Below are 21213 nucleotides of genomic sequence, written 5' to 3'. Positions count from 1 at the left end.
TGTCCAAACCAAAGTTTTGATCTTTATGTAAGTCACACTCCCACCTCCAAACTTGAAATACTAAACATGACTCACATTGTTAAATTGTAAGAGTGGTTCATGCTTAGAATGGTGGGACATTAATTCCTGGTTTTTCATTAACAATGGATATAAAAGGTACAACAAGAAAAACTGACGCCTAAACAAATTTATATATATATATATATATATATATATATATATATATATATATATATATATATGTATATGTATATATATGTATACGTATATATGTATATATAGACATATATACATATACACATATATACATATATATGTATATATTTACTTTGTTGCTTTGCTTTATTTTTAAACTTGGACTACATTTATGATTTAAAAAGTTATGTTTGACAGTGGAAACTTCTTCTCAGTTTTACTTACAAAAATAATCTTATTTTAAAATTGTGTTCTAAGCAAAAGTGCTTTTTTCCTTACAGAAACGTGGGCATCCTCATTTGTGACAGTGAGAAGTATAAAAACCTAGTGTTTTCCCTTTTTAATTGTTGTTCCTGGATTCAAATTTCAAGCTTCATCACAATTTTTAAATGATTTGTACCTCACAGCTAGAAAGTGTGTCTCTCAACCATTCAATATTTTGATAATCTCTTCCACTGAAGCATCTTTACTCCTTGCATATTGAATTTTTATTATAAGAAATCTTAATAATGTTTGATTTGCATAACAATAAAGTATCTGGCTATTGTAACTGTTTTAACTAATGGGGTAACTAAGATTCAGACAACTCAAATAGCAATTAGTAACATTACAATTCAACCCTCATCTTCTGACCCCAAATCCTTTTATTTCCTAATATACTGTACTGCATCTCGATAATCTTATTTATCTGCATCCGGTAACTGCACACATACATTTCTCAAAACATTTACAAATGTAAAAAATGGAATAACAACTCCAAAGTTATTTTCACATCAATTATGTGCATCTAAAATGCCAAGGGCCTCTGTATAATTGAGGTGAATGGCAGTGCATTTTCAGTATGGTTTGATAGTTCTGTCCATTAAATATGTTTTCTTACCAAAAAGATACACAGCTGATCCCAAAATGATGATAACTTGGTTTAGAACCTATCTAAAATAATTTTTCTTCAAAAATTCAAAATGGACTGTATTACTACTGATGTACCTTTGTGAAATTGATCTATAAAATATTAACCTACATAAGAAGAGTCACACGAACAAAATTACGGAAAAAATCAAAATGTAATAAAATCTATAAGGGTTTTGAAGAACTTAATCTATAATATAGAAATACTCATATATTTAGATATTTGGAATTGATTAAATGTTACAATTCCTAAACTTATATGCCAAAGACAATTTTGTGAACATCTACAGCTACAGCATCTTTGACAGAACATTAAAAAATGCTAAAGTGGTGAATAACGTAAAATAAAAAAAGGTTGTAAGACTATTTCACACTTCAATAATTAGCTTTATGTATAAAAAATACTTTCAATCATCTAGAAGTAAAATATTCTATATTAGATAATTGAGAGTCATCTGAAAATCTTCCAATTTTGAAATTAAGAATACATGATCAAATATTTATAGAAATGGAAAAGAAATAGACTTCAGATTTATAATAAAGATCAAGTGACAGTAATATGGAGACTTCAAAATATAGATAAGAGAACTTCCAAACATCATAGTAAAAGAAAAGTTATACTATTTAAGTGTCAAATAATACAAGTTCTCATTAGGAAAGGTTAAAGGTAACTTGTAGGGACAGTTCTGAAAATCCAAGATTAATATAGTAAAATCACTGATTGAAACGATTTTCATTGGGGAGACTTGAAAATTAAAGAGGAAACATTTTTAAAGCATAGGAGAGATAACAGAGTTTCAAAATAAGAGACTTCCAGTATAAGTAAATGCAGGGGGACAAAAGAGATGTTTTTGTTTATTTTGGATAGGAGAGGGAATAATCCAATGTAGACCTGGGAGAGGGGAATCATTTTACATATGGGAGGCATTTTATTTTAATCAATACATTTCTTACCACTTTTGTGTCAGAACTGAATTTTATTGTTTGCGTGTACTCCTTAAACTGTACTCAATTCTATTTAAATTATAATATTAAAGCCAATAAAGAAGTTAGCTTATAACGAAACTTGAAGAAGGTTCTATGTAGATGTGTCTATGTGTCTACTCCATTAAATATGGGACAAACTATAAAAACAGCTAATGACATTTAGGAACTCTTAGCAGTGTACACTTAATTTTTATGATATTTTATAAGATCACAGATTAAATAAAAATGCTATGAGGAAAATAATCAGTCTTTGGAAACCTAAGATCCATTAAAACATTAAATGTTTTCAAGATAATTGATAAATGGATAATAATTACTCCAGAAGAATTTGAGTTATTACAAAACTGAGTTACATGGAGAGTTGGATATGACTTTTGTATAGGATATAGTATAGCATATGACTTTTCTATATGCCACAATTTTTCAAATCTTGAATTTCAGATACCACTGAAATTAAATGGTAGCATGGAACAATCTAAAAAGCATGGTTACTACTGCAGGCTCAGGCATGTATTTCAACATGTCAGAATTATGAATTTTACAGCTATTTAGGCTAGCTTATTAGAGTTTTCTCCAATTGAAATTTCTTTATTTGATTATACTTTTAAGACTTACTTCTCCAACTGAATTTATGTTGTCTAGGTAAAATATTATTTGGAGATAATACAATTAGAAAAATCAAGCCTGAAACTGGAAAGTTTTAAAAGGATACAATGCAAAGATGTATTTTTATACAGTAAAATTTTTCCTTGATGTTATTTTAAAATCATAGCTTCCGTTTTCTTAGACCACTTTATTTCCTTTACAGATATAGATCACAACAAAAATTACCCTCTTTTGAGCTCCTTTCCCTGATGAAAATAGAAATGATTCATACCCCATGAAATATTTCCTTTCTAATTTACTACAATGAATTCACAGATACGCTTTTTTTTCAGTGCTGAAACAAGAGAGGCAATACTGGAAAATCAACTGAATCTTGAAAGTATTATAAAGTCCATTTAAGATCACCAAGTCGAATATTGAAAATAATAATACACAAATCTACTGACAGCTTTTCACTGTTGTCCTACAATGAAAAATAACCCTAACTAAAGACACCAGTTTCATGAAACCATACTGCATAAAGCAAGCAAAGTATTGTTTTATTTTTGAGAGAATAGATCTATTTGTTTTCCTCCAGGTATGTATATTTAAATATAAAATAACTGTCACTTTATATTCAGATAAAGAGTAGAAGCCACCTGACCTAAAGATTCCATGACTCTAATAGAAAAGATCACCACATGAGTGAAAAATGGTAAGCCTTGAATGTCTGCCTTGCCATCTGCCTTAACTCGTGGCAGAGGGGAATCAGAGCCATAAATTCATGTGGTGGGAAAACTCAAGAGAAGGGGTCAATCCAAAGATCAGAAGGCTCCACAACAATTACTTCTGTTCAATAAAAACTCCTCTGATTTCTGAAGTGAATAACATTTTAGAAATTGAAATTAGAAACTCAACAAAACATGGTGCAAATTTAAAAGTGGCATTGGCTAAAATTGGTAAGATTTAAGTTACTACTATGCCTTGGACAGTTATTTTTAATGATACATAAAAATATATTTTTCTATGAATATTTAATTTTTAGTTTTAAAATATAGTGTTTTATGAGTAATATATCCTGAGAAATGTTAATAAAATGCATGGCTTTGATTGCATTTGTGCATTCATATTTCCATTCAAATTAACTACATTAGAAATAGAAATTATAAATTTTACTACAGTGGATTTTATCTAAAATTGTTACTTTTAAATTACTTAGTGAATTTTATTATAGTGATTACTGAATACATTATTATAAGTGTCAAAATACCAATCACATTAGTCTGTTGCTATTATTGTGAGAAATCTTAGTGATAGGATGCTATATAGAGAGATTGCTCGTTCTCAAAATGTAAACTGATTGTTGAAATTTGTATTCCAGAAAACAATACATGGTTTAATACCATTTTAGGTATTAAGTATAACTGCTCTAACGTCACCCTATTACATTTTCAAAGCACTTAAGACTGAAGACTACTAAAAAGAAAAGCTTAAAAAAAAACAGATAAATGGATAAATGTAACGGTGGCAATGCTCGCTATGCCCTGAACAGTAGCTGATACACCACTGAGAATGAAATGAATTATTTGTATAAGTAGTCTGAGGATAAAATACACTAAATCCATACAATATTATTGGACATTGTAGAAGCTACAGTTTCGTTAGTACTCTACCTTCATCATCTTGTTCTAAAGGAAGTATTTTTGCAAGTTAATACATTAAATATTATATCCCACTTATTCAAAATTATGCCTGTTAAAAAAATGGTACCCAATAATTCTAACAAAGTTAGTTAAACTAGCAATAGCAAACACACTACATGGAAATGAATTTCACTGCTGAAGAGACTATTTACAACTGCAGGTTTTCTGCAGTGTTTTGCAATACAGCTTTAGGTAGCATCTGTTACGTATTACCTTTCAGAGGTCATAATATTTTTTATAAGGAACATTGTTCTATGAAAATTAACTAATTTTATACTGTAATTTAATTAGGATCACCTTATTGCCCCAGCAAGGGAATGACTGGTTTTGCTTATTCAAATTACAACTTATTAATGCTAAAGATATTTTGCTCCTATCCAGAATGCAGTTGTGTATACCAGAATCATTTTACACATCAAAAGAGGCAGAAATATTCATTAAACATACCTTGATAAGGAGCACTAAATCCACGATATCGGTGATTGCTGTCTGTAACAAAATGCAGCCTGAGCCAGTTTTTGTTGCTGATAATTGGTGGTGGGATATTCATTCCAGATAACCTGAATTATGGAAGACAACAACAACAAAAAATTAAAAAGCTTCTCAGCAGTAAATGTTTTCACTTAATTGGGATCCCCCCAATTTTTTCCAATATTCATGAGTTTGCATTAAGTTTTTAAGCACAAATGAAGTTGTTATTTATGCACAGGAAACTCAATCATAAAATAGTGCAATTCCAAACACATTCTGTTCTAATTAGGTTGTATATGCGTGTATTAATAAAATCAACTGTAAACTGCATATGATTTTTAATTCACCCAAATTTACTACATAGATAATAAACATAACAGAAGATGAGCTGATGGTGCTGGTCATTGTTTTCCCCATGTCTGAGCTGATACAGTATAGTTATACAACAGAAAGACTTCAAGCACTAGATGTACTTTTCCTACCTAATGCATTTTAGTATTTCACATTTGATGGCCAATTCCACAACTTCATTTCATAGGGCAGCACTATTTTAATGTAGTTTCAAAATACTGTAAATTTTCATGACCAACTTACTTTATGATACGTACTTCTATAATGCACTGGTAGTCTGCTCTAATTGAAAGTCAGAGAACACATTGTGTTTTGGATATATACTCGTATTTGTCTCCACATGTCTAGTCACAAAGTAACCATTTCATAATCTCCATAAATCAAAACATAATCTCTATAAGGCAAAATTTTGAAAATATGTCCCAGATATTTCTAGGTGTGTGTTATAAAGCCAAAGTAAAACATTCTCAAAAGAAATACTATTATACACTTAAGAATTTTAGACTAAGGTTTTCTCATAACCAGTATATAATGTATCTTTACCATTCATCAAAACTTACACTTTTCTTCGTCAGAAGGTAAAATAGACAGCTGGTGTGTATGTGTGTGTGTGTGTGTGTGTGTGTGTGTGTGCGAGCGCGCGTGTGTGTGTTGGGGTGAGATGATTACAACTGTTCTTTTAGTGCCTGTCAGTCAGTTATTCTAAGGGACATTGGAATATATGTCTGTACATGTAATCAGTGGCGAGATGTAGAGATGGTGATGTAAGGATCCTTTACGCAACACTTTCCCCTTTTGTCCCCCCAAAACCAACCTCACCTAGGATGTTTTGGAGATAATCATCACTTTTAGTTAATGATTACCTGCAAAGGAATGCATATGAATTCACCTTTATTGTATCATTGTGCCCAGGGGTGTATAAAATGGGCTTGACAACCTTACAGTGTCATCCATTTTTCTTGGATTCTAACAAGAAGTTGGGTTTTATCTGATACATTTCTCATTGCTCTGCCTGTTTTAGATTGTACTTTGTTTAACTTTTCCCTATCAATGCCTTATTTTCTCTTTTCATAAAGGTGGCTCTGCTTATTTCTCCAGCGGGCTGGTTTTTCATATCTGAATTTAGTAAATATATGTAATTCACCTATATAATTTAAAACTCAAGTTTTAAAATTTCACTTCATTACTTTCAGAAAATATCCAGGTTATGTTTATTTCTGTTTGCTTGTTGGTGTTTTGGTTCAAATAGCAAGTCAATGAAAAAAAATCCTTGGATTTGGTATAATTATATTTTCAATGTAGTATGCTTCATGCCAGATTTTCATTTACAATTTGGTTCTCTTCAATTCCCTGATTCAGTGAGCACAAATATCCATCAGGGAAAGTTTAAATTATTTTTGACAGGCTGTACACATTTCTAAATGTAATGAGACTATAATGCATGGATGGTTGTAATAAACCAAAGCACAGTGTTTGGAGAGAGGTCCTTATCAAATCCTATAAATGAGAAGTAACTCAACAAGGACATCAAAAATGTACGTTAGGAAAGAAGATGAAACACACAATAAAAAGGATGAATTCCCATTTTTCCTAGGGACATCAAAAATAATTTCAGCAATACAATGTAATAAAGGCAGGAAAAAGCTACTAAGGAACTAGAGTTTGGAGCCAGAATTCACCTTCAGGAATTGACAAAGGTGGAACTGAAGATATTAGAACTGCAGTAGCTAGAGGCATTAACGTCCATGAGGTAGAACGGATAATGGCAGTTTAACAGGGGTGGGACTAAGAGGATATTTCTGACAGCCTCAATGCTTCCGCTCATGAAGCAGAATTGTAGATGAACCAAGACACTGAATAAAAAGCAAGTGTGCCTCACCACCCTTCTGCCACAAGAGAAAAGAAGTACGTTCATTGATTATAAGGGAGTTGCATGGATTTTCCAAATTGTGGTCACGTAGTACTGCTCATTATTAAAACACAATTTACACAATATGAATTTGCTTATGGTTTATGGTGAAATATAGTAAATGAATCTACACATCTTTGTACCATATTTCACATATTATTAGCAGATTTTACAAATGGAAGATTGAGATCATATGCCACCTAGAAAGTTTCCATTAAACTGATTAATTTAGATAATTTCTTAAGCAACAAAGAAGACATTTCTTAAATCTAATTGTCACCTCTATGTCAAGTCACTATGATGACTTGAAAGTAAGCACATACGGGTTCATTCTAATATAAAGTCAGTGAGAGTCATCTCACTGATGCTAAGGGTTGGAAATATAGTAGTAACAAAACAGAGCAATCCATGATGTTTCAAATTGAAAAAAAAAAAGATGACATAAATAAATAAGATAAATTCAGATGGTAGCAAAATATGCACAAAAACAATAAGAGTAACATAATCAAAAATGTATAAAAACAAGATTGTAATTGTTCCATTTTTTCCATTTAGCACTGGAAACAGCCCTACTCATGAATGCATGTCTTAGATGACTAAATCGGATTTTAGCATAATTAAATTAAAGTATGATAATGACAAATGCCATAAATTTGTACTACAATTATTTGTATCCAGGAAGAATTCAAGACATGACTTTTGAGTAATTAACGATTTTAAATGAACACAGTAAATTAATAATGACATCAAATTTAACTGAATATGTAATGTAGAAATATTGACAATCATATAGTTGCAACTTGCCATAATTAATCTCTCTATAAGTTGTTTTTTATTTATTTAATTTGCTGCAGAAATAAATGACTAAATAATTAATTGATAATTTAAATCAGATACATTTTCTATTGTAGACAGTCCCTTAGAGCATATGATTATAACTCTTACAACTTTTTTAGAAAAATTAGTTAAGTGTAAGAAACCTGAGAACCCAAGGTTTTTACCATTTTCTAAATGTCCCTCAAACTATTCTGACCCTCCCCTTTGGTTTATGACTCTCTTGCTCAGATCCTCATTGCTGTCATTTGTTGATCTCTGATTCTCAACTTGCTCAAAATTGCACTGTAACAAGTGTCTTTGGTGCAATTAACATCTATTTTTTTTATTCTTTCCAGTTCCCCAAAAGTATTTAATGACCTGTCTTTCCTCGTCTTTAGTACCCATAGGCACAAACCTTAAACCGATGATTATTCAAATCACCTGCATGACCCCAAAATCTCATTTGCCCACCATAATTCTCCCACTCTCTCCTAATTTTATTTCTTTTTCTCTCTTGCTCTTTCACTTTTGCTCTCTCTTTCCCTCATTTACCTCTTCTGACCTCCTTCTTTCTGTGGCAGTTAGGTAAGATTCATTCCTCATGCTTCCTCTGTTCTCCAAGATTTTGTTAGATTAATTGTTCTATATTGAGCTGTAGTTAGTTCCTAAAATATATTCTTTCTTCTTAACTCAGGACCTTTTCATGTACTTCTCTTTAGGGCTGAATAAATATCACTTTTTTTTAAAAAAAAAACTTATCTACTTTTACCATTCTTAGTGAAGCTAGCTTTAAAGTTTCAGGTTTAAGACAAATGCTTAATCTTTTTCTCTGCCCTCACAAAGCACCTTTGTATATTGCTATCACACCATTTATTATTTTGTATGGTAGTACAGTTTCTGCCTTCACTACTATTTTACACAATCTTTGAAGGTACGTATTAAATCTCCGGTTCTGAGCACAATGACTAACGTTAGTAGGTGTACAGTGACACTATTTATCAAGAAAATAAATGAATATAGGCTGTTTGAGCATGTACCATACCTTTCACTACCTATGTGTCTGGCCATACTTTTTTTGATAAATTGTCAATAATTAAATTTCATATCACTATCAAATGCTCTAGTTCTTATTTATTTTCTTTATTCATGGTCCATTTAAAATTCTACCTCCTTCACAAGTATTCAATTCCCTTAGCTAAAGGTTTTCTCGCTGTTCCCTGAACACCAAAATCACTTGTTAAAACTACCTCATGGCATCACCACTGCTTTATTCTTATTATGTTATACATATTCTATAAATTATAAGAAGTTAGAAGCAGGATCCATATTGAATTTATCTCTGAACTCAAAAGCACATTTCAAATTAAAGATAATAAATGGATGCTAACTAGATGAAGTAATATCCTATTATAAAATGTCTCAAAGTGTGTTCTACTGAATATTAACCACCAGAAATACCTTTGGGGATGGGGAAAGTACACCAGTCAAAAAGTTTTTGAATTGTTTGCTTGTAACCATATCCCCATACAATTTATTTTTAATGTGCTTTAACACAGAATTTCTTAAATTTATTTCATCAACCACTTTCTCATTCCCATGCTTTGCCACAAAATCAAATAACCTGCAGTAGAATTACTTTATGAACCCCTTGAGAAACCATTAATTTTATTTATTCCTTTAGGTCTGAAAAGAAATGCATTTCATAGTTGCAAAAAAAACACAGCATCTTTGAAAAAGGTCAAAAAAGAAAAAAATAATAAATGTTGTATTTGTTATGCAGCATATTATAAGTTGGAAATATATTTTTAGCAATAACATTAATCCTTTTCTGGGATGACATTAAATCTTCCATGCTATGCAATCATAAATTACTCGTGTGGGGTGTACAGATATCCACACTGACCATGCTGAGCTTTTCTGTCACAGATGTCTGACTGTGCTCTTGGTTAGATATCACAAAGTCACTGAACTGCAGAACACACAATCCTATGGGGTTTTAACAAGAGCATTAAGAAGCCAAGCATTGTGTTATGTAGTCCAATTATTCTGAAACCAGATGTTATAAAGCATTTGCAAAGCAAATGAGAGAAGTAGCTACAGTAAATGCTCTTCTGTTTCCTTTTCTTCTCCCTTCATCCACACATCCCACTTTCTTATCACCATCTACGCTCTCACTCAATACACCACTTACCCCCCATTTCCATGATCTGTCTTTAATACATATTCTCCTAAGAAAACTGGCTGCTGCAGAATAATGTTACTTTTATCTTAACACATGCTTCAGGAAAATCCCTGTTTATATTTTAGATATAATTTGTACCTATTAAACTACCAAAATTTGATTAAGACGAAGTAGAAAAAGTGAACAGCATTCTTACCATTTCAAAATTAAATTTATAATTAAAAAGCTGGAAAATAATCTTCCAATCCAGATTTTTTTAAAATAGAGAATTCTATTATACATATAAAGAATTAACAACAATTGTATCCATTCTGTCTCAAAAATAGAGGAGGAAAAAATACATTTTGTGAAGTTAATATTATCCTGATAATAAAACCAGAAAAATATCCATATAAAAATGAAAACAAAAAACTACAGACCAATATCATTCATGAACTTAGATGCAAAAACCCTCAATAAAGTATAAGCAAATCAAATCCAGGGATGTATAAAAAGAATTACATACCATTACCTAGTAAGATTTATTCAAGTTATATAAGGCTGGTTCAACATTTGAAAATCAATCAATGTAATCCATCATATCAACAGGCTACAAAAGAAAATGTAACTGCTCAAATTAATGGACACAGAAAAGCATTTGATAAAATTCAACATCCATTAATGGTAGAAACTCTCAGCATATTAGGAATAGCGGGAACATTTTCAACTTGATAAAGAGCATATACAAAAAAACCTACAACTCACATCAAACTTAATACTTAATTACTTAATGCTTTGGATTAAGATCAGAAATATGGCACATCATTCTACCAAAAGCAATTGCTAACAGACTAAAGAGATGATCAATTGACCAAAACGCAATTATAGTAGGGGACCTAAATACATCATTGACAGCTATGAATAGATCATCCAAACAGAAAATCAGTAAGGAACTATCAGCCTTAGATGACACATTAGACCAAATGGACATAATTGACATTTATCCCAGAGAACTTCATCCCAGAACACCAGACTATACATTCTTTTCCAGTGTGCATGGAACAGTCTCAAGGACAGACCATATGTCAGGACATAAAATTAGCCTGAGCAAATTTAAGAAGACAGAAATCATACCAAGCACATTCTATGATCAGAACGCTTTGAAATTGGAGATCAATCACAAAAAGAAAGTAGGAAAAACTACAAATATGTGGATATTAAACAACATGTAACTAAAGAACAACTGGGTCAAAAAAGAAATGAGAGATCAAAAGATACACAGAAACAATGAGAATAAAAATACATCTTATCAAAACTATTGGGCTTCAGTGAAAGCAGTAATAAGAGGGAAATTTATAGAATTACAGGCCTATATCAACAAACAAGAAAAACCCAAAATAAACAACATAACATTACACTTTAAAGAACTAGAAAAAGAAGAACACATGAAACCTAAAGTCAGCAGAAGGAAGGAAATAATAAGAATCAGAGCAGAACTAAATGAAATAGAGAACAAAAAGACAACAGACAAAAGTGAATGTAACAAAGAGTGGTTCTTTGAAAATATTAATAAAATTGGCAAACCTTTGGCTAGACTCACTAAGCTAAAAAAAGAAAAGACACAAATAAGCAAAATCAGAAATGAAAGAGGAGAAGTTACCAGGGTTACCGCAGAAATACAGAGGATCATACAAGAATATTATGAAGAACTATATACAACCAAATTTAATAACCTGGAAGAAATAGACAAGTTCTTAGAAACATACAGCCTTACTAGACTGAACCATGAAGAACTGGAAAATCTAAATACGAGGTCAGACAATTAAGTTCGCGAACTGACCCTAGAAAAAGTGCTACATAACTCATTGAATGCTGAATATCACTATGGTCATTTTCAAAGTGCTCCTGTTGGGAAGCTATGCACTGACACCAGCTCCTAGTCCACTCTTCAAAGTAATTTTGGAACTCTTTTCGTGAAACGGCCATCAGAGTTCTCATCGTATTACCCATGATGTCCTGAATGTCATCACAATGTCTTACTTTCAGTATTTCCTTTACCTTCAGGTAAAGAAAGAAGTCACTGGGGGCCAGATCAGGTGAGTAAGGAGGGTGTTCCAATACAGTTATTTGTTTATTGGCTAAAAACTCCCTCACAGACAGTACCATGTGAGCCGGTGCACTGTCATGACGCAAGAGCCACGAATTGTTGGTGAAATGTTTAAGTAGTTTTCGTCTAACTTTTCAGCACTTCCAAATAGTAAACTTGATTAATTGTCAGTGCAGAGTGCAGTTGGTACAAATTCATAATGACTAATCCCTCCTATATATAGAAAAGTTAGCAACATAATTGCAACATGTTGGGGAACTTAATTGTCAGAGCTCATATCTCCTTTCAATAAATGGTGCTGGAACAACTGGATATCGTAATTCAAAACAGAGGAAAAGAATTATATCTCAACCAATACTATGTATCACTCACATATATGAAGTCAAAATAGGTCACAGACATAAATGTAAAAGCTAAAATATTAAAACTTCTAAAATAATATATGAGAGAAAAATACATGACTTTGGTTTAGTGGAAGAGCTCTTAGGAGAGACAGAAAAAGCATGAATCGTCAAAATAAAATTTAAAAAAGTAAACTTCAAAATAAATATTTCTACTCATGAAAATGCATCATTAAGGAAATTAAATTACAAGCCACACACTGGGAGAAAATATTTCCAATGCACGTATTTAAAAAGACATGTACCTTTAATATAGAAAGAATTTTCACAACTCAATAATAACAAGAAGATGACAACAAAAAATAGGCAGACCTTTTTGAACACTTCATTGTGGAGGAACTACACAAAACAAAGAAACACATGAAAAGACACTCCACATCATTAAGCCTTAGGGAAAGGCAAATTAAACTGAGACATCAACATCACTTCGGAGAATGACTAACTAGAATATCACATTGAGAACTTACACATTCGTATTTCAATGCTGATTTGAAAAACTGAAAATTGCAAGTCTGGAGAGGATTAAGGATTAAGAGCGACTGGAACTTTTACACATTGTTGGAAGAATTTAGCATTGTACAGCTATTTTGGAAAACAGTCCAGCAACTTCTTGTAAAATTAAATGCACACTTACCAGTTAAGTCAGCGTTAGCACTCCTAGTTATCTACCTAAGAAAAATAAAAACAATGCCCATACAAAGACTTGTACACAGATGTTTATGGCATCTTAATTCATAATCATCCGAAACTGACAAGTAGTGAATAAATTTGGTAAATTTATATAATTATGTATTATCCATCCCATAGAAGGAAATGAACTAATTGTACATGTAACAGCATAGATGAATCTGAAAAGCACTGTACGTAAACAAATCCATATACTACATATTATAGGACTGCATATTGTATTTTTTTTTTTTTTTTTTTTTTTTAATGACATTCTGAAACAGAAGAAGACTACACACACAGTAACAACAGCACTGGTTGCCAATGGCTGGAGGTACAGAAGGAAGGGGAAGTCAGTACAAAGGGAAATGACGCAACTTCCTGGGGTCAGGGAAACATTCAACATAGTTATTGTGGCTAAATGATTGTGTATGTTTGTCAAAATACATAAAATTGCACTCCTAACAAGTATACACTTTACCATAAAGTACACTTCAATAAACCTGACTTTAAGAAAAAAAATAATATTGAGAGATTTTGGCTTGCTTACAAATAACATTAACTCAATAATACGTATGCTTCTTGTGCTTGGGGGTCACAAAACTGCAACACAATAAATTTATTCTCTCAAGTAAAAGATAGGAGGTCATTTTAAGTTCTCTGAAAAGGATCATTCTCTTCATGAATAGAGGAATCATACCTCAACTATTATATCTATATATAAATATATCAACTATAAATATTATAGTTTCAATCTATAAATATTATAAATTGCTTTTCCTTGCACAGTAAAAAAAATACTTTCATTATTTGCCTGTAATTTTATTCCCAAAGTATTTCCATTGCCATACCTATATTACTGCTTACAATGACTTTTCTTCAGGCCTCTTGTATTGATACAGGCCCCAAGAGAATGGTCAAAAAGGAAAATGTTTGAAAAAAAACAAAAAGAAAACAAATTTATATATATATATATATATATATATATATATATATATATTCCAGTCATTTACTTTATCTACTCAAGTCCCATAATTTTATTTATCCTTTTCACTGAACTAACCTTATGAATAGTTATGTTGGACACAGACTTCATTTTTTCTCATTTTACAATTTAGAACCATTCTGGTTAAAAAACAAAAAAATGTTGAATATAAATAACCAGTGTATATTTACTCTGGGGATGGTTAAAGTGTAATTCTTACCTTTCCCTTTTTTTTTTTTTCATATTGTAAGCATAATAATGTCTGAGTACTTTTTAATTAACTATTGAATTTTAAACTGTCTGTACCTTCATCATTAAACATCTCTTATTTCTATAGTCCTAGGAAACAGAAATTGAATAGTTTGAGTTACTCAAAGTTAGACGTAAATATCTTCAAATATCTACTCAACAGCAGCATTGATCTATTTCTCCAAATACCACCTGTATGTAAAATATTTTATAAGGAAATGTGTGAAATATTAAATATTATTGAAAGAAAATATGTGCGGAGAAATGATATGGCTTATAAATCTGCAGAAGGTAAATCTCAGTTTTATGCTCTCTCCTTTTCCCTCTCTCTTCTCTGAAAATCATAGAAACACATCAAACAAAACAAACCTTTTAGATTGGAGTTTCTTTAAACAGGACTTTGGATTTACATTCCCATATATATACATACATAGATAAATCTATACTCTGTAAAATTTATTAAATATTATTTATAGGAGCCATTAAATTTTTCATAAATTTTTTGATTAAATATTTAAGTAGAGATTTTAGCAACTGAACTACTCCTACCTTTTGCTATATTAATATTAGTATTAATAGCATACAGTATTTATTGAGGGCTATATACTATGCATTGTATACTATTCCAAACAAAGTCATTTTATGTAATTCCAGAAAATAATACTTACGTTGTATAAAACACTACATAGCTAGAGACTACAAAAGTGAAGACTTTTATTACAGTGAATTACAATAAATAAGTATTGTAAATACCACTATTTTATTGATTAGAAAACTATCATAGTGTTTATTCCAGTCATTCCAGAGAATGGGCATTAAAATTTACATTGACATAATCTAGTGTATATTTAACACTTATTTTACTCATCTGGTGTTTGATAGTTCAAGACTAGGCTTATCAGTTACTCTCAAGAAGCTTGAACTCACTAATCTATATTGTTCAATGTAATTATTTCAGTATATGTTCAATGTTATTTTTATTTTATATATTATTACTTTTGTTTTCCTTTTATGTTATTATCAAGTCTGGGACCTCTCAAATGAGTGCCTGATAAGAGAGATGCTATTTTCAACATCATTTATCTTTTTATTTTTGTATATTAGGTAAAGTGATTTTTCTTCCGCCCTATTTTACAAGCAGAGTCTGGTTTTAGATTACCTCAAGTCTAGTGTCTTATACTATATCAAAGATGTGTGATATAATTATGATTTTAGTTGAAAGCAATTAACAAATATATTGGGATTCCTCTAGAGACTTGACTATCATTATGTTCTTTTTCACTATGTCTTTAATTTTAATATTAACTGTGCATCAGTAACTATAAAGCTCCAAACTCCAAGCTCTCAAGCTCCTTTTGCTTAGCACATCAGAAAAGGATTAAACAGTTTATTATTCACGACAAAAAAATAAATAAAATAGCAATAAAAAACAAAAACTGAAAACCACATTTTGTTACTTTCCCAGAAAAAATCGCAAGCACACTCCAGGAGAATTTCAAAAACAATGTAATAAAGGAACTGTTTATAGAGTTGTGGGAAAGGAAACAAAATGGAATGTTTTGGCACCAAGGGCAATAGGTTTCATATTCCCCATACTCGCAATGGGAATTGATTTCCACCCTGAGAAAAATAGGGATACTTGAACACAGTGAGATCTGGTACTGGGGACTCTTATAGGGGACAAAGTCAGTTCCTTCTCGGGCTAAACTCAAAAGGAAACCAGTAGGCAAAGGGATTCTGCAGAGAAGAAGGCAGAGCAGTGCAGTGACTGCAGACCTGGGGCAAAGGAAAAGGGCAGAGAATAACAGCACACTTGTCAAAGTGCTCACTGTTTATGTAAAATACCAAATATAAAAGTCAGTCTGGTAACAAAGAAACCATACAATGTTTCCCCGAAAATAAGACCTAGCCGGACCATCAGCTCTAATGAGTCTTTTGGAGCAAAAATTAATATAAGACCCGGTCTTATTTTAATATAAGACCGGATATAACATAACATAACATAACATAACATAACATAACATAACATAACATAACATAGCATAGCATAGCACAGCACAGCACAGCACAGCACAGCACAGCATAGCATAGCATAGCATAGCATAGCATAGCATAGCATAGCATAACATAACATAACAGTGTGACTGGATCTTATTTTAACATAGTATAAGACGGGGTCCTATATAATATAAGACCATGTCTTATATTAATTTTTGCTTCAAAAGATGCATTCGAGCTGATGGTCCGGCTAGGTCTCATTTTCAGGGAAATATAGCAGTTCAAATATAGAAATGTATGTAACTGACTATTTAAACTCAAGCATTCATAAAGATAACATAATAATCATCAGAAAAGGATAAATAACACTTATAGTAAGGTCTTTTTCCTAAGCTCAGAAGCCAATCAACAAATAATTGCCCAAAGTCTTCTATGTACTAAGCACTCTTGCTAGGGATACATCAGTGAAAGCAGCACCAGCTTTTCACTACAGGGAAGGAACATCATATAACTTAGCAAGATTAACACTCGAAATGGTGTGTCTGTGCATAATGAAGTAGCGGGGAGTAAAAGGACAGAGCAATCAAGGAGCATGTGGCCTAGTAAACTTTCTCATCTCCCTTTATATATACTTTTAGTGAAAGGAACATACTCTGACAAGGTGAGTGTCAGAGTTGATAGTCCTGGGAAGTGTCCAGCAGAAGTATCTATATGTCCACAGCAGAGCTGGCCTCCCCAGAAGGAAATGAGCTCTTGACTAGGAGCCCTTGCAAGAAAAACAACTCTGGGAAACGTAATACAAACTCTCTTTCCCAACCTGCATTTGTCTCTGAATTTCCCCCTGAAATAGACCCTAAATTGACAGAATCATTAATGTTTCGAGTCAGATATGATTACTTTTTCCTTTTAGATATTACTCTTTTCTTTGTGCCATTTTATCGTCGTGCATAATTTTAAAGCTGATAACTATTAACGTGACAAATGGGAATAGGTTCTCCTCTTCTATATCATACTCGTATTTCAGCTAAGATACAATTTTATTCCTCAAGAGTTCTCTAAGTATATTTTTAAGACTAAAATGTATTGTAAAACTAATGTTTCATGGTGTAATGTTCTGTGAAATCCCTTATATTAGGAATGTTCACTGAATTAATGTCATAGTAGAAATATACTGTGGTATATTTCTATGAATATCTTCGAATGTTCACCTGATAAATATTAAACTAAAACAAATTTAAGCATATTGTATCCATACTTTCCTTTCTATCAGTCTGAGTTAAACTGATTAACATACGTTTATAAATTTAAATATAGGCATTTATATTTAGTATCTTATAAATATCTGTATTCATACTTTTATGTTACATAACCAAACTTCAGATAAACAATATTCAGTAACAAAAACCTCAATTAAATTGATTGTTTACTTCACTTTTAAAAGAAAGTGAAGCATGGTATACAATTAGCTTATGAGTTCATGTGAGAGATATAGTCATGAAAATAAACAATGTATACACACTCTTGCACATGTTCACACACAGTCAAACACTTATCTAGACAAAAAAATTAATTATGAAATTGTCCCCTCTAGGATACTGATCCTACTAACTATATTTCTCATGGACGTTACACACCTTTATTTGGGTTTTGGGTTTTGGAAAGAGGAAGAAGAAAAGCACATTGGTCTGTGTATGTGAACTGGGACAGTAGGGGGTTGTTTTAAAGTGAAGGAAGAACAGAAAAGAAAAATCACATCATGATGATTTAAATGAAAAATGAGAGATTGTAGAATTGGCCAGATACTTGTCAACAAAATTCAACTAGGTATACAAGACATACACCCATACTCAAAAATGAAGCTTATCAAATAAAATATTTTAGTAACTTTTCTAATTTAACCAATAATGATTTTTTTCATTCAACATACTCATAAAATATTAGTTGAGCAGATTATATGTACTGGGTACCTTCAAAGTTGGCAGGAACAGGTATTAAAACAACAAAGATATTATCTTCAAGGAACTTACACTCTGGTCGGAGGAGGAAGACAATAATTACATGAATGAAAAAATATGCAGCATGCTAGGCAGTGATAAGTACTACTAGCAAACCTAAGTCCTGTGAGCAAGATATGGTTAGATAGATCAGAAAAAGGCCTCTCTTATAATGAATGGCCCCTTTTAGCTGAGATCTGCAGGAAGTGAAGGCATGAGCCACATGGGTATCGGACATGTTGCATACATGTACTTGGAACCTTGAGCTGGGCTCTGTAACTGGAGTGGAATGACAGAGAATGGTAATGGTTAGAGATGACATTGGAGGAAGAGCAGACAGCTAGGTTGTGTAGAATCTTATAAGGAAGCTATTGAAACGTTTTTAGTAGAAGAGTATCAGGTCTGATTTGCATTTTATAAAGATTGAGCGAATGTGTTGGGCAGAATAGGCCTTGCTACAAGTGGAGGTTGCTTGAATAATCAGCTGAAGGTTGCTGGCATAGTCTGGGAATAAAGTTGATGGCAGTGAAGGCAGATAGAGAGGTTGTTGCCTGATTTAATTTTAATGAGAGTCAAAGGAGTTTGTGAGAAAGGATAGAGTTAAAGATGACTTCAAAATTCTGGTCTAAGTAACTAGAGAGATGAAGAAACTCTAACTGGGATGGAGAAGTATATCAGAAGTGGAGACCTGGGAGGAAACAGTGGGAGCCCCGTTTTGGACATGTGAAGTTTGCAATGCTTATTAAAAGTCCAAGAAGAGCTATCAAATACAGTTAAACATAGGAGTCACTAGTATATGTATGGTTATTAAAGCCACATTTCTAGATACAGTCACCAAGAGAATGAGTGTAAACAGAGAGGAGAAGACCAAGAACTCACTCTGTTTCTGGTTCCCTACCCCAAGGTGAATCCCAGGAAATCTATAGAGAGAAAGATGGGGAGAACTTTGAGAAAGTTTTCTCCAACAATAAAATTATGTGGACCCTGCCTTAAACATCTCTATGTGTTAGGGGGTGTGGCAGCCCGGTTTCAGGGTAGGAGAATTAAAATAGGAAGAGTGATGTTAGAATTGTTCTCTCACTTTTCATCCACTCTTGCCTCAGGATGTCAATGTGCTGTATCTACACAGGGGGCAATTCCTAAATGTCTCCTCCTTCTTATCTCCTTCTTGCTAAGTGACATAGAGTCATCACTTAGACCTCTGGTGCCTATGAGGCTTTGTGAAACACAAATAAGGACCACTAGCCTTGGGAGGTTTCTGCCCGCCTTCCACTCCAAATCTAAAGGGTTGGTAGAGTTTAGTTTAAACTCATACACTCTAACATTGAAGCATATTGTCTTTCTTAAGTTGTATAAATTATTTTTATATTAATAAGATTGAATCTGTTTTATTTTCCGCATTTTTGTTTGCTTTTAATGTCCTTTTTCAGAAAAAAAAAATGTAGTTATGTCTGTGCTATCACATTGTGATATTCTCAATTGCATTCGTGTTAAAAAATCTGTTTTTATTATGAAAATAAATGAATCTTGTTTATATTTATTAAATTTACTGGGATGACACTGGTTAGTAAAATTATATAGGTTTCAAATGTACATTTCTATAATACATTAGCTATATACTGCATTACCACCCAGCGTCAGTTCTCCTTCCATCACCATATATTTGACACCCTTGAACCTCTTCTACCACTCCGCTTCCCCATCACCCTCTGGTAACCACTAAACTGGTGTCTGTGTCTACGAGTTTTTGTTTCTTTGTCTGTCTTATTTGTCGCTTTCAACTTTATATGCCACATGAGTGAAGTCATATGTTCTCGACTTTTTCTGTCTGACTTATTTGACTTAGCATGATCATCTCAAGATCCATTCATGTTGTCCCAAATGGCAGTATTTCATTTTATCTTATGGTCAAGTAATATTCCATTGTATACAGAGGGTGCCAAAAATGTATATGCATTTTAAGAAAGGAAAAAAAAAAACCCTGCATTTATTGCAATACTCAATATATACCGATAACAAAATATGCATACAACTCCCGTTTGACTTCTGCAATACAAGAGGTGTCCAGACAATTCTGATTATAGCAAACTACTGCTTGAGCATAGATAACATCTCTAAAAATAGATATACATTTTTTTTGGCACCCCCAGTATATGTAGCACATCTTCTTTATCCAATCATCTATTGAAGGACACTTTGTTTCTTTCCATGTCTTGGCTATGGTGAATAATGCGGCAATGAACATAGGGGTACATATGTATTTACAGATAAATGTTTTCAGAGTTTTTGGGTAGATATCCAGGAGAGGGATTGCTGGGTCATATGATAATTCTATTCTTAATTTTTTGAGGAACTTCCATACTATTTTCCATAGTGGCTGCACCAATTTACATTCCCACCAGCAGTGTCTGTGTGTTCCTTTTTCTCCACAGCTTCACTAACACTTGTTACTGCTTGTCTTGTTGACAATAGCCATTCTAAGGGGTGTGAAGTGATATCTCATTGTGGTTTTGATTTGCATTTCTCTAATAACTACTGATGATGTTGAATTTTTTTTTTTTCATATCTCTGTTGGCTGTTTATATGTCTTCTGGGGAAAATATCTGCTCAGGTCCTCTGCCCATTTTCTACCTGGATTGTTTTTCTGTTGTTGAGTTGTATGAATCCTTTATATATTTTAGATATTAGCTGCTATCAGAGGTGTTGTTTGCAAATATCCTCTCCCA

General features: G+C 32.3%; 1 protein-coding gene across 5 annotated transcripts in view; it reads right to left on the bottom strand.

Annotated features, from left to right (window-relative positions):
- The window catches only part of CSMD3 (CUB and Sushi multiple domains 3), a 1092836-nt gene that overhangs the window by 710729 nt on the left and 360894 nt on the right, over window positions 1-21213 (bottom strand). For all 5 annotated transcript variants that reach the window (XM_088798979.1, XM_088798980.1, XM_088798981.1 and 2 more), the window contains exon 6: window positions 4827-4939. In XM_088798979.1, coding sequence (XP_088655105.1) covers window positions 4827-4939 — 113 coding nt within the window. The remainder of the gene's footprint in view (window positions 1-4826; window positions 4940-21213) is intronic.

Source organism: Rhinolophus sinicus, chromosome 6 (assembly GCF_057876585.1).
Source record: "Rhinolophus sinicus isolate RSI-liver-muscle chromosome 6, RSI-T2T, whole genome shotgun sequence".
NCBI classification, from domain to species: Eukaryota; Metazoa; Chordata; class Mammalia; order Chiroptera; family Rhinolophidae; genus Rhinolophus; species Rhinolophus sinicus.
This window is presented reverse-complemented; position numbering and strand designations above follow the sequence as displayed.